General features: G+C 38.5%; 1 protein-coding gene across 1 annotated transcript in view; it reads left to right on the forward strand.

Annotated features, from left to right (window-relative positions):
• WDR37 (WD repeat domain 37) overlaps window positions 1-8,106 on the forward strand; it is a gene marked incomplete in the record, with an annotated part of 556,897 nt that extends 548,791 nt beyond the window's left edge. Inside the window, 2 exon segments of the mRNA XM_053713841.1 lie at window positions 5,075-5,189; window positions 5,703-8,106. Coding sequence (XP_053569816.1) covers window positions 5,075-5,189; window positions 5,703-5,834 — 247 coding nt within the window.
• Window positions 8,107-15,220: the final 7,114 nt, after the last annotated feature.

A 15,220-nucleotide genomic window follows, 5' to 3' on the forward strand; every position in this document is an offset into this window, starting at 1 on the left:
TACCTGATAAATTACTTTCTCTTGTGGTGTATCCAGTCCACGGCCCGCCCTGGCTATTAGTTAGGTAGATTTTTAGTCTAAAAATTTTTAGTCTAAAAGTCACCACTGCACCCTATGGTTTCTCCTTTTTCTTCCTAACCTTCGGTCGAATGACTGGGGGGTGGAGCTAGAGGGGGAGCTATATGGACAGCTCTGCTGTGTGCTCTCTTTGCCACTTCCTGTTAGGAAGGAGAATATCCCACAAGTAAAGGATGAATCCGTGGACTGGGTACACCACAAGAGAAAGTAATTTATCAGGTAAGCATAAATTCTGTTTTTCTTACCTGGGGTTTAGTCATTTTTCAATTGACTACTTGTTTTAAATTGCGGGCTGTCTTAGGCTCGCGGGTGCGCCAAATGCTACACTTTATTGCGTCATTCTTGGCGCAATAATTTTTTGGCGCGGAAAGGCACGTCCGTTGACGCTAGTTTGTAATTTCCGGCGTCGTAGTTGACGCAGGGGTTCACACAGGGTTGCGTCGTTAGTGATGCGAGTGTGTCATTTCCGGACATGGTTGGCGCCAAAAAAAATTTCAGTCACGTTGTGCGTCATACTTGGCGCCAAACTTTTTTTCATTATTTATTGCCCCATTGCTTTTTGCCTCTTGCCTTTTTCTATGTCAGAGGGCTATACTATTTGCATTTTTTCCCATTCCTGAAACTGTCATACAAGGAAATTTATAATTTTGCTTTATATGTTGTTTTTTCTTTTACATTCTGCAAGATGTCTCAATCTGATCCTGCCTCAGAAGTATCTGCTGGAACTTTGCTGCCTGACATCGGTTTTACCAAAGCTAAGTGCATTTGTTGTAAAATTGTGGAGATTATATCTCCTAATGTCATTTGTATTAGTTGTCATGATAAACTTTTACATGCAGATAGTGTCCATCTGTAATAGTACATTGCCGGTTGCAGTTCCTTCAATGCGTTCTTTGTTAAAAGAAGTGTTAATTACTTTGGATAATTGAGGAAGCTAGTCCTCTTGATATTAAAACCAGTAAACGTTTAAATGCTGTTTTTAAACCTACTGTGGTTACTCAAGAGGTTTTTCCTATTCCTGATGCTATTTCTGACATGATTTCTAAGGAATGGAATTAGCCAGGTACTCCTTTTAATCCTTCTGCAAGGTTTAAAAAATTGTATCCTTTACCAGCGATTGCAATAGAGTTTTGGGAAAAGATCCCCAAAGTTGATGGGGCTATTTCTACTCTTGCTAAACGTACCACTATTCCTATGGAAGATAGTACTTCCTTGAAAGATCCTTTAGATAGGAAGCTTGAATCTTATCTAAGGAAAGCCTATTTATATTCAGGTCATCTTCTAGCATCGGACGCGATTCCTTTTGCACGTTTTCACATGAGACCTCTCCAGCTTTGCATGCTGAATCAATGGTGCCGGGATTATACAAAGATATCACAATTAATATCCTTAAATCCCAATGTTCGACACTCTCTGACGTGGTGGTTAAATCACCAGGGTTTAGTTCAAGGGGCCTCTTTTGTTCAGCCAACCTGGACTGTGATCACAACAGATGCGAGTCTTTCAGGTTGGGGAGCTGTCTAGGGATCTCTGACAGCACAAGGGGTTAGGCGAGATTACCAATCAATATTTTAGAACTCCGTGCAATTCTCAGAGCTCTTCAGTTTTGGCCTCTGTTGAAGAGAGAACCGTTCATTTGTTTTCAGACAGACAATATTACAATGGTGGCATATGTCAATCATTAGGGTCGGACTCACAGTCCCCTATCTATGAAAGTAGTATCTTGGATACTTGTTTGGACGGAATCCAGCTCTTGTCTTATTTCTGCGGTTCATATCCCAGGTGTAGACAATTGGGAGGCGGATCTTCTCAGCCGTCAGACTTTACATCCAGGGGAGTGGTCTCTCCATCCGGATATGTTTTCTCAGATTGTTCAGATGTGGGGTCTTCCAGAAATAGAACTGATGGCATCTCATCTAAACAAGAAACTTTCCAGATACCTGTCCAGATCCAGGGATTTTCAGGCGGAAGCAGTGGATGCGCTAACACTTCCTTGGTGTTATCAGCCTGCTTATATCTTCCCGCCTCTAGTTCTTCTTCCAAGAGTGATCTCCAAGATCATCATGGAACAATCATTTGTGTTGCTGGTGGCTCCAGCATGGCCCCACAGGTTTTGGTATGCGGATCTTGTTCGGATGTCCAGTTGCCAACCTTGGCCACTTCCGTTAAGGCCGGACCTACTGTCTCAAGGTCTGTTTTTCCATCAGGATCTCAAATCATTAAATTTGAAGGTATGGAAATTGAACGCTTAGTATTAAGTCATAGAGGTTTCTCTGACTCAGTAATTAATACTATGTTACAAGCTCGTAAATCTGTCTCTAGGAAGATTTATTATCGAGTTTGGAAGACTTACATTTCATGGTGTTCTTCTCATAAATTCTCTTGGCATTCTTTTAGAATTCCTAGAATTTTACAGTTTCTCCAGGATGGTTTGAATAGGGGTTTGTCTGCAAGTTCCTTGAAGGGACAAATCTCTGCTCTTTCTGTTTTATTTCACAGAAAGATTGCTAATCTTCCTGATATTCACTGTTTTGTACAGGCTTTAGTTCGTATTAAGCCTGTCATTAAATCAATTTCTCCTCCTTGGAGTCTTAATTTGGTTTTGAAGGCGTTACAGGCTCCTCCTTTTGAGCCTATGCATTCTTTGGATATTAAATTACTTTCTTGGAAAGTGTTGTTCCTTTTGGCTATCTCTTCTTCTAGAAGAGTTTCTGAGCTATCTGCTCTTTCTTGTGAATCTCCTTTTCTGATTTTTTATCAGGATAAGGCGGTTTTGCAGACTTCATTTGAATTTTTACCTAAGGTTGTGAATTCTAACAACATTAGTAGAGAAATTGTTGTCCCTTCCTTGTGTCCTAATCCTAAGAATCCTTTGGAAATATCCTTACATTCTTTGGATGTGGTAAGAGCTTTGAAATATTATGTTGAAGCTACTAAAGAGTCTTCTAGTCTATTTGTTATATTTTCTGGTCCTAGGAAAGGTCAGAAGGCTTCTGCTATTTCTTTGGCCTCTTGGTTAAAGCTTTTGATTCATCAAGCTTATTTGGAGTCGGGTCAAGCCCCGCCTCAGAGAATTACAGCTCATTCTACTAGGTCAGTCTCCACTTCGTGGGCTTTTAAGAATGAAGCTTCAGTTGATCAGATTTGCAAAGTAGCGACTTGGTCCTCTTTGCATACATTTACTAAGTTCTGCCGTTTTTGATGTATTTGCTTCTTCTGAAGCAGTTTTTGGTAGAAAAGTTCTTCAGGCAGCTGTTTCAGTTTGATTCTTCTGCTGCTGTTTTAAGTTTTTCTTTTCTTCATAAGAATAACTTATATTTGGGTTGTGAATTATTTTTTCAGCATTTGGCTGTTTATTTTTTATCCCTCCCTCTCGAGTTCCACATCTTGGGTATTTGATATCCCATACGTCACTAGCTCATGGACTCTTGCCAATTACATGAAAGAAAACATAATTTATGTAAGAACTTACCTGATAAATTCATTTATTTCATATTGGCAAGAGTCCATGAGGCCCACCCTTTTTATGGTGGTTATGATTTTTTTGTATAAAGCACAATTATTCCAAATTCCTTTGTTGATGCTTTTTACTCCTTTCTTTATCACCCCACTACTTGGCTATTCGTTAAACTGAATTGTGGGTGTGGTGAGGGGTGTATTTATAGGCATTTTGAGGTTTGGGAAACTTTGCCCCTCCTTGTATGATTGTATATCCCATAAGTCACTAGCTCATGGACTCTTGCCAATATGAAAGAAATTAATTTTTCAGGTAAGTTCTTAAAAAAATTATGTTTTTCTAAATTAATTTGAGTTGCTGCTAAATTAGTTTTGTTTTTGTTTTTTTGTTTTTTCAGTTTGCCCCTTCTTGTAAACGCATTTTGGTGTTTTCCCCATTTGTAATTTAGTTACAGAAAAAAACTTTGTGAAGAACTAGAGTATTTTTTTTATTTTTTTTGCTTTTATTATATTCTATTTTATTAGTGCAGCCATTTGAATTATGAGATAACTTATACGTATTATAATTATTATACATGCAAACATGTGGAATATTGGGTTTTTATGCTCTTCAAATGGTTTCAAAATAAAAATAAAATGCTTTTAAAAAATTCACATAAAAAGACATTTAGAACATGTTAAGACAGTTTAGTTTAACGTCCTTTTAAATGCTGAAACTGTATTTATTTTCAAAAATGGTCCCTGGGCTCCGGAAGTTAGGGTAGCATTTTTACTAATGATTTAAAACAAAAAATATGAGGTCATCTGACATGCAAGAATGTGCTATTTATTTTATTTCTAAAAAATGAAAACTACTTGCATAGTGATTGCATTATACCCTAGTACTAAGGTTTAAATGAAAAGGCTTTAAAGTGACAGTCAACACCAGAATTTTTGTGGTTTAAATAGATAGATAATCACTTTATTACCCATTCCCCAGTTTTGCATAACCAACATGTATTACCTATGTGATTACCTTGTATGTAAGCCTCTGCAAACTGCCACCTTATTTCAGTTCTTTTGACATACTTGCATTTTAGCTAATCGGTGCTAACTCTTAGGTAACTTCATGTGCGTGAGCTCAATGCTATCTATATGACGCACATGAGCTAACGCCCTCTAGTGGTGAAAAAAAATGCATTCAGATTAGAGGCAGCCTTCAAGGTCTAAGAAATTAGCATATGAACCTACAAAGGTTTAGCTTTCAACTAAGAATACCAAAGGAAATGCAAAATAGGTGATAAATGTAAATTGGAAAGTTGTTTAAAATTACATGCCCTATCTGAATCATGAAAGTTTATTTTGAACTTGACTGTCCCTTTGGGGAAAAAAAAAACAAATTGAGAAAGGTCATGTCGATATATAGAATTTTAAAGTACTTTTCATTGAGATGTCCAGTTCTGTTTTTTTTTAAATATATTTAATACCACTATTGTACATTTTTGCTTTGTTTCATTTTCAATTGACCTTTCCATGTTTCTGTTGTAAATCTTTTATGCAGAATTAGCGTCTCTGTTGGCCAAAGGATCATTGCTTTGCCTCATGACAACCGACAAGTGAGGTTATTCGACATGGCAGGAGTGAGATTAGCACGCCTTCCTCGTAGCAACAGACAGGTAGATTAATTGTTTTTTCTATTCTAATATCGATAAAAGCTAACTTTATATGTGATATCTATATTATCTATATATTTTACCTGTTAGGCAAACATTACTTTTAAAAAAAGTAAACAAGTTTAATAGTTCTCTAAAAAAAAATGTGCTCATTGTTTTGCATACGTAATAATCCTTAACTTTACTCTAATAGTAATAGTAATGTTTATTGGTAACTTAATGCGTGTGTGTGTGTTTTTTATTTATATATATATATATATATATATATATTATCAAGGCTCGACAAACTCGTGGAGCCACTGGCTCCTAGAATTTTACCCCTGGCTCCTAATTTTTGAGTTATTATCCATATATCTATATACAAAGACCACTATGTGGCTCCTAAATATTCTTACTGGCTCCTAAATTTTGCAAAGATTTGTCAACCCCATATATAATTAGTTTATTATGCTTTCAATTGTGTATATAAACCACCTCCTATTTTGTTGTGACTGTATGTGTTTGAACCATTTTCAGGGCCACCGAAGGATGGTGTGCTGCACTGCTTGGAGTGAAGATCATCCAACTTGCAATCTGTTTACTTGTGGCTTTGATCGCCAAGCAATAGGCTGGAACATCAACATCCCTGCTCTACTCCAAGAAAAATAAGCTGAAGATCAGGATAGATGGCATTTCGTTTTCTCTTTGCCATGAACATTTTAGTTTCAGCAAGTCATTTGTCTTTGCCAGCCCTGCCCCTCTGTGAGATTCCCCAGAAATGAGTCTTGTTTTTTTTTTCCCATAAATGTTCTCATTCCCACATTCTGCATGATGTATTTGGGAGAGGAGTAGACGAGACTTGCAAAACAAAGTCCCTTTCTTGGTAATTATGTTGATGAAAAATTTAAATTTTCAATTTCATCTAAGGATTGATGTTTTTACACAGAGCTCCTCTCCGAGTGGTCTCTGTTTCCTTCAATTTAGAGAAGAATTAGGGCACTACATTTCTGTGAAATAAATGTGAAATTCATGTACTTGTTGTGAAGGATATAATAGTCTTTTACATTTATAACGTAAGCATATCTACCTTATGCTTCAAAACCATGTTGACTGTTACAGAAATAAACTCTGAAATAGGGTATTTGTTTCACCCAATGCATAGGTCAGCATTACTGGCGCGCATCATGATGCGTTGCTAACCATTCTGGTATTATTTTTGTTAAATTTTACTATCCTCAGTTTTTTTTTATTAATGTTATTTCTTGTTCCAAATATAATATTTAGTTTTTGAAGAAATTAGACATTGCCAGGCAGGTTACTTTTTTAAAAGTGAACACGGAAATGACGGCTGTGCTATTTATTTAGAATGAAAAAATAAAATAAAAAAAAAGGCTTATAATCTCCCATCTTATCCTAGCAAAATTGAAATCAGACACACAATGCGGGTTTCAATCACTGAAATATATTAAAGCAAATTTAAAGCACTTTAGCTCAGAGATGCAGTTATGAACAATTTGTAACAGTTTCAAAAAGCATTTGCAGTGAACGAGCGCCGACCTTCATAGAAATGACTTTGACAATATTCAGAACAGTTTCTAAAAAAAAAAAAAAGACTTTATGCTTTTAGTAAAAAATGTTTTGCCCTTTAAAAATTGTTTTTCTATTCTATATTTTAGCTCTGGGTGGTTACATTATTTTAAAGTCATATCACTGACTTTGTAGTCCTTTGGAATGTATGTTTGTATATGGACTTTCTGACTACACCGTTGAATGACTACCAGTCTATAATCACTCCACATCCTCTTATGTCTAAACAATTAGAGGAGATTACTGTACACTCCATAAGATGCTGTCAGAGCTTCCAGTTTCACAAGGTGCTGTCATAAGAGGATCTACTTATCGTATATATGATTGTAGAGAACACCAAGCCAATAGCAATACACACATTGGATATGCAATTCTTTTTAAAGAAAGTCAAAATTCTGGTCTGTGTACCAACAGCATTAAAACTGTGCAATGAACTTTGTATACCGAAATGAAATCTAACAAGAAAAATGTATTCACTGTGTTATGATGTAATTCCAGGGCCAGCATAACATGATTTCCCCTTGGAACAAATTATTAGTCCCTTATTGGTTTTTATAAACCACTTCTTTCACTAATATGTGCACTTACTATTGCCAGCCCACAAATATATATTATTTAGAAGATCTGTAATGCTTTATTATATAACCAAGTGTACAGAACACATACTTAATATAAGATAAGCAGCATATTACTTGACTGGCATGGATGGCAACCTGCACTGCCTAAGGAAACTTGGCACTGGATTGCTCCAACAATCCTGCAATCCAATGTAATTAATCCTGTAAAGTACCAGAAGGGAAAGCAGTTTTTTAAACTTGGCGTAGAAGCAAAGACTATTGATTGTTCAGGTTCTTTTTTCTATGGGCTTGAACTTTACAGTTAATTTGTATTTTTTTCTTTAAACCATCATTATCACTCATTTCTGTATATATATTAGACCTGCAGGATTTGCATAATTTCATCAACAAATCCACGAATATCGTTGTTTAAGATCATATTGTGAATTCATTTAACTGTATTGGATAAGAATACGGAATAAAAAAAAATGTACCCTAGAATTGTAGACAATGTGAAGAATTTAATTGCTGATGTTATGTACCAAAAAAAAGTTTAAAAGTTGAAATACCTTTATTGTTTTTGCTCTTCTGAATTTATTTCAATTTTCCGGCTCTCCTAACTTGTTCTGATTGTGTAGTGGCAAAAAGAGTGCTAAAGACTCACTTAAACGTCAGCAATGTTATCTGTTATACGCATTGTGTTGCATATTTTATCTGTTTTTCTATTTATTTTTTATTAAGAAATTGTGTTTTTCCAGTTTAAGCTTATCTATAAAAATTCTTTTAATAGTATGCAACTACGTGTCCGTTTCATTGTTTATTATTTGTATAAAATCCATATTTCAATAATATTTGTTTTTTGTTTATTGCAACGCCTTTACATTTTGTCTCTGAAAGAATTTAGAAAATAATGTTTAGTGGTAAATAACTACTTTGCTTTAAATGAAATTATGGTTTGCTCACCAAATATGTTTTCAAGCACAATTATTTAACTGTCATAGTACTTTAAAATAAAATAAAACATTTGATGGCTATTTGCCATTTAAATTATGACATAACTTTTATTAGCAGAGACAACAACAAAATGAGCAAAAATTATGCCTAAGCATAGTTTTCAAAAGGAAATATTAACACTATATTGTGTAAGAAAGTGCTGGGTAATGGACATTCCGAAAAGCTTGGAATCTCTTCCACTGGCTGTCAACTGTATCTGATAATGTAGTTTTGATTGGTAGAGTTATTTCTTGAAGGGTCTATGTATGTATTTAACATAAATGGGGATGATCATTTTGATTGTGTGTGTGTGTGTATATATATATATATATATATTAAAAGTTACAATATTTTAAGAAAATGCTACAAATGTTTAAATAACATTTATGTGTTAAACTTTAATCTGCTTGCTTAGAAGAATAATAGATTGTCAAATGAAGGACAACAGGGTAACTTAATCTTGTGAATGTTTATATGCTGAATAGAAAATGGTGATAGAATGACTAGCACAGATGATTGTTTTATGATGCCTGGTTTTGTCTGGGGGAGATATTAGTATAGCTGATTACACAGGAAGATATAGGGTTGAAAATGTATTCCTTACGGATTCTGTATAATTCAGGTACCTGCATCCTTTTGTCTTTGACTCCTCATTTTTGCTATAGTACCTAATCTTGGATGCGTTTTTTTTTTTTTTTTTAGCTTGGTTTGCAAAAGTTCTTGCTGTCTGCAGCTAATTCTATGGAATATTGTATTTTTTATTTTTTTTGTACCCTTTTTCTGATTTTTAAGATTGGAACTCATGCAGACAAGGTGGTGCTTCGTACCAAATTGGGATTTCTTTCTAAGGTGGTTTTGGACCGCAATTTTAATCAAGAAATTGTTGTTTCTTCTGTCCTAATCCTCCTCTATTGCACAACCTTGATGTGGTGCGTGCTCTAAAGTTATATTCTCTGCTAAACGGAAAGTTCAGAAGGCCACTTCTTCTACTCTTTCCTTTTGGATGAGAAGTGTAATTCGGTTGGCTTACAAGATAGCTGGACAACAGCCTCCTGAGAGAATTACGGCTCATTCTACTAGAGCTGTTTCTTTTTCTTGGGCCTTTAAAAATTAAGCTTCTGTGGAACAGATCTGCAAGGGGCCACATGGTCCTCGTTGCATACTTTTTCCAAATTTTATAATTCAATGTTTTTGTCTCAGCTGAGGCTTCTTTTGGGAGGAAAGTTCTTCAAGCTGTGGTGCCTTCGGGTAAGTTCTGCCTGTCTTGTTCTCCCTTCCATTCTGTGTCCTCTTGCTTGGGTATTGGCTCCCACTAGTAATTAGAATGGATTTGTGGACTCTCCATGCCATTTGAAAGAAAACAAAATGTATGCTTTACCAGTTAAATTATTTTCTTTCCTGGCATGGAGTGTCCACGACCCGCCCTTAATTTGATTTAAGACAGCTTTTTTTGTATAAACCTTGGGCACCTTTTTACCCTTGTGTCATCTTCTCTTTCAATAATCCTTCGGCTGAATGACTGACTGGGGGCTTATTGGAAGTAGGAGTGATACTTAACAGCTCTGCTGGGGAGTTATTTGCCTCCTCCTAGTGGCCAGGAGTTGATTTCCCACAAGTAATTAGAATGGATTTGTGGACTCTCCATGCCAGGAAAGAAACAAATGTATCAGGTAAGCATACATTTAGAAAAATAAAAGAATCCAAGGCAGTCCAGCCACTTTACCATATAAAAACAGAATTTTATTTCAAATTTTAAAAACAGGCAAAAGTGTCAACACTGGGTGTTAAGCCATGAGAAGTATGGTGGACAAGAAATCTATTGGATTTATAAATTTGACAGCCTTCTACCAAAGGGCTTTAACTTTGAATTTGATATTATTATTGGCAAAGATAATGCTAGGTGTTCTAGTGTCATAAATTTGAATTCTGAGGTACTTTTTTTGCATATTGTTTTTTGCAAATTGCACATTGTATTTTGCATTAACTTGTACTTTGCACATTGTATTTTGCACCAACACTAAACAGAAAAACTCTGTAAGATCATAAACACTGTACATACATTCACTCTGTACACCCCAATGCATGAAAAATTTATGCTGAACTCTTTTTACTTTTGAGAGTCACTAAGTAAATCCTGGCAACTGACCCCTATGTAATATGCTCACATTTATGTACATATGCTGGGGTATACATAGTGGCAGGATGTTTAACTGGCTATGTGGTTGGAGGAGATAGATATGTGTGTGAGGTCATTCATGTAGGGGACTATCTGCGCTAGATATATAACAGGTTAGCTGGCATGAGCCACTGTCCTATTTCCTGTAACGGCTGAGGTCAGGGGATTCATTAGTATGGTACTCTGGAACTTGGTTATGGAGTGGACTGTCAGCATATGAGTCCAGCTACCAAGTATATGAGTGGGGTTATTCCATTAGTTATCTCACTAGGTGGCAGATGTCAGGAACTCTATCCATGTACTGATCTACCAGTCTATCTCACGTGTGTATATATAGTATAGTGAATGTATTAAGATACGCTGATGTTAGCCTAAACAACATGTTTTAATGTGTGCCTTGTATAAGATGAGATTGATATCTGTATCTGCCTATACGCTAAATATGTTTCTTATGTTTCATATATGATGTATCTTTCTCCAACATAGGTGTGTCCGGTCCACGGCGTCATCCTTACTTGTGGGATATTCTCTTCCCCAACAGGAAATGGCAAAGAGCCCAGCAAAGCTGGTCACATGATCCCTCCTAGGCTCCGCCTACCCCAGTCATTCTCTTTGCCGTTGTACAGGCAACATCTCCACGGAGATGGCTTAGAGTTTTTTAGTGTTTAACTGTAGTTTTTATTATTCAATCAAGAGTTTGTTATTTTAAAATAGTGCTGGTATGTACTATTTACTCAGAAACAGAAAAGAGATGAAGATTTCTGTTTGTATGAGGAAAATGATTTTAGCACCGTAACTAAAATCCATGGCTGTTCCACACAGGACTGTTGAGAGCAATTAACTTCAGTTGGGGGAACAGTGTGCAGTCTCTTGCTGCTTGAGGTATGACACATTCTAACAAGACGATGTAATGCTGGAAGCTGTCATTTTTCCCTATGGGATCCGGTAAGCCATGTTTATTACGATGGTAAATAAGGGCTTCACAAGGGCTTATTAAGACTGTAGACTTTTCTGGGCTAAATCGATTCATTTTTAACACATATTTAGCCTTGAGGAATCATTTTATCTGGGTATATTGATATTATAATATCGGCAGGCACTGTATTAGACACCTTATTTCTCAGGGGCTTTCCCAAAGCATAAGCAGAGCCTCATTTTCGCGCCGGTGTGGCGCACTTGTTTTTGAGAGGCATGGCATGCAGTCGCATGTGAGAGGAGCTCTGATACTTAGAAAAGACTTTCTGAAGGCGTCATTTGGTATCGTATTCCCCTTTGGGTTTGGTTGGGTCTCAGCAAAGCAGATACCAGGGACTGTAAAGGGGTTAAAGTGTTAAAACGGCTCCGGTTCCGTTATTTTAAGGGTTAAAGCTTCCAAATTTGGTGTGCAATACTTTTAAGGCTTTAAGACACTGTGGTGAAAATTTGGTGAATTTTGTACAATTCCTTCATGTTTTTTCGCAATTGCAGTAATAAAGTGTGTTCAGTTTAAAATTTAAAGTGACAGTAACGGTTTTATTTTAAAACGTTTTTTGTACTTTATTATCAAGTTTATGCCTGTTTAACATGTCTGAACTACCAGATAGACTGTGTTCTGAATGTGGGGAAGCCAGAATTCCTGTTCATTTAAATAAATGTGATTTATGTGATAATGACAATGATGCCCAAGATGATTCCTCAAGTGAGGGGAGTAAGCATGGTACTGCATCATTCCCTCCTTCGTCTACACGAGTCTTGCCCACTCAGGAGGCCCCTAGTACATCTAGCGCGCCAATACTCCTTACTATGCAACAATTAACGGCTGTAATGGATAATTCTGTCAAAAACATTTTAGCCAAAATGAACCCTTGTCAGCGTAAGCGTGGCTGCTCTGTTTTAGTTACTGAAGAGCATGACGACGCTGATATTAATATCTCTGAAGGGCCCCTAACCCAATCTGAGGGGGCCAGGGAGGTTTTGTCTGAGGGAGAAATTACTGATTCAGGGAACATTTCTCAACAGGCTGAACCTGATGTAATTGCATTTAAATTTAAGTTGGAACATCTCCGCATTCTGCTTAAGGAGGTATTATCCACTCTGGATGATTGTGAAAAGTTGGTCATCCCAGAGAAACTATGTAAAATGGACAAGTTCCTAGAGGTGCCGGGGCTCCCAGAAGCTTTTCCTATACCCAAGCGGGTGGCGGACATTGTTAATAAAGAATGGGAAAGGCCCGGTATTCCTTTCGTCCCTCCCCCCATATTTAAAAAATTGTTTCCTATGGTCGACCCCAGAAAGGACTTATGGCAGACAGTCCCCAAGGTCGAGGGAGCGGTTTCTACTTTAAACAAACGCACCACTATACCCATAGAGGATAGTTGTGCTTTCAAAGATCCTATGGATAAAAAATTAGAAGGTTTGCTTAAAAAGATGTTTGTTCAGCAGGGTTACCTTCTACAACCAATTTCATGCATTGTCCCTGTCACTACAGCCGCATGTTTCTGGTTTGATGAGCTGATAAAGGCGCTCGATAGTGATTCTCCTCCTTATGAGGAGATTATGGACAGAATCAATGCTCTCAAATTGGCTAATTCTTTCACCCTAGACGCCACTTTGCAATTGGCTAGGTTAGCGGCTAAGAATTCTGGGTTTGCTATTGTGGCGCGCAGAGCGCTTTGGTTGAAATCTTGGTCGGCTGATGCGTCTTCCAAGAACAAGCTACTAAACATTCCTTTCAAGGGGAAAACGCTGTTTGGCCCTGACTTGAAAGAGATTATCTCGGATATCACTGGGGGTAAGGGCCACGCCCTTCCTCAGGATCGGCCTTTCAAGGCGAAAAATAGACCTAATTTTCGTCCCTTTCGTAAAAACGGACCAGCCCAAAGTGCTACGTCCTCTAAGCAAGAGGGTAATACTTCTCAAGCCAAGCCAGCTTGGAGACCAACGCAAGGCTGGAACAAGGGAAAGCAGGCCAAGAAACCTGCCACTGCTACCAAGACAGCATGAAATATTGGCCCCCGATCCGGGACCGGATCTGGTGGGGGGCAGACTCTCTCTCTTCGCTCAGGCTTGGGCAAGAGATGTTCTGGATCCTTGGGCGCTAGAAATAGTCTCCCAGGGTTATCTTCTGGAATTCAAGGGACTTCCCCCAAGGGGGAGGTTCCACAGGTCTCAGTTGTCTTCAGACCACATAAAAAGACAGGCGTTCTTACATTGTGTAGAAGACCTGTTAAAAATGGGAGTGATTCATCCTGTTCCACTAAGAGAACAAGGGATGGGGTTCTACTCCAATCTGTTCATAGTTCCCAAAAAAGAGGGAACGTTCAGACCAATCTTAGATCTCAAGATCTTAAACAAGTTTCTCAAGGTTCCATCATTCAAGATGGAAACCATTCGAACTATTCTTCCTTCCATCCAGGAAGGTCAATTCATGACCACGGTGGATTTAAAGGATGCGTATCTACATATTCCTATCCACAAGGAACATCATCGGTTCCTAAGGTTCGCATTCCTGGACAAACATTACCAGTTCGTGGCGCTTCCTTTCGGATTAGCCACTGCTCCAAGGATTTTCACAAAGGTACTAGGGTCCCTTCTAGCGGTGCTAAGACCAAGGGGCATTGCAGTAGTACCTTACCTGGACGACATTCTGATTCAAGCGTCGTCCCTTCCTCTAGCAAAGGCTCACACGGACATCGTCCTGGCCTTTCTCAGATCTCACGGCTGGAAAGTGAACGTGGAAAAGAGTTCTCTATCCCCGTCAACAAGGGTTCCCTTCTTGGGAACAATTATAGACTCCTTAGAAATGAGGATCTTTCTAACAGAGGCCAGAAAAACAAAACTTCTAGACTCTTGTCGGATACTTCATTCCGTTCCTCTTCCTTCCATAGCTCAGTGCATGGAAGTGATCGGGTTGATGGTAGCGGCAATGGACATAGTTCCTTTTGCGCGCATTCATCTAAGACCATTACAACTGTGCATGCTCAGTCAGTGGAATGGGGACTATACAGACTTGTCTCCGAAGATACAAGTAAATCAGAGGACCAGAGACTCACTCCGTTGGTGGCTGTCCCTGGACAATCTGTCACAAGGGATGACGTTCCGCAGACCAGAGTGGGTCATTGTCACGACCGACGCCAGTCTGATGGGCTGGGGCGCGGTCTGGGGATCCCTGAAAGCTCAGGGTCTTTGGTCTCGGGAAGAATCTCTTCTACCGATAAATATTCTGGAACTGAGAGCGATATTCAATGCTCTCAAGGCCTGGCCTCGGCTAGCGAGGACCAAGTTCATACGGTTTCAATCAGACAACATGACAACTGTTGCGTACATCAACCATCAGGGGGGAACGAGGAGTTCCCTAGCGATGGAAGAAGTGACCAAAATCATTCTATGGGCGGAGTCTCACTCCTGCCACCTGTCTGCTATCCACATCCCAGGAGTGGAAAATTGGGAAGCGGATTTTCTGAGTCGTCAGACATTGCATCCGGGGGAGTGGGAACTCCATCCGGAAATCTTTGCCCAAGTCACTCACCTGTGGGGCATTCCAGACATGGATCTGATGGCCTCTCGTCAGAACTTCAAAGTTCCTTGCTACGGGGCCAGATCCAGGGATCCCAAGGCGGCTCTAGTGGATGCACTAGTAGCACCTTGGACCTTCAAACTAGCTTATGTGTTCCCGCCATTTCCTCTCATCCCCAGGCTGGTAGCCAGGATCAATCAGGAGAGGGCGTCGGTGATCTTGATAGCTCCTGCGTGGCCACGCAGGA

This window comes from Bombina bombina, chromosome 5 (assembly GCF_027579735.1).
Source record: "Bombina bombina isolate aBomBom1 chromosome 5, aBomBom1.pri, whole genome shotgun sequence".
Lineage (NCBI taxonomy): Eukaryota > Metazoa > Chordata > Amphibia > Anura > Bombinatoridae > Bombina > Bombina bombina.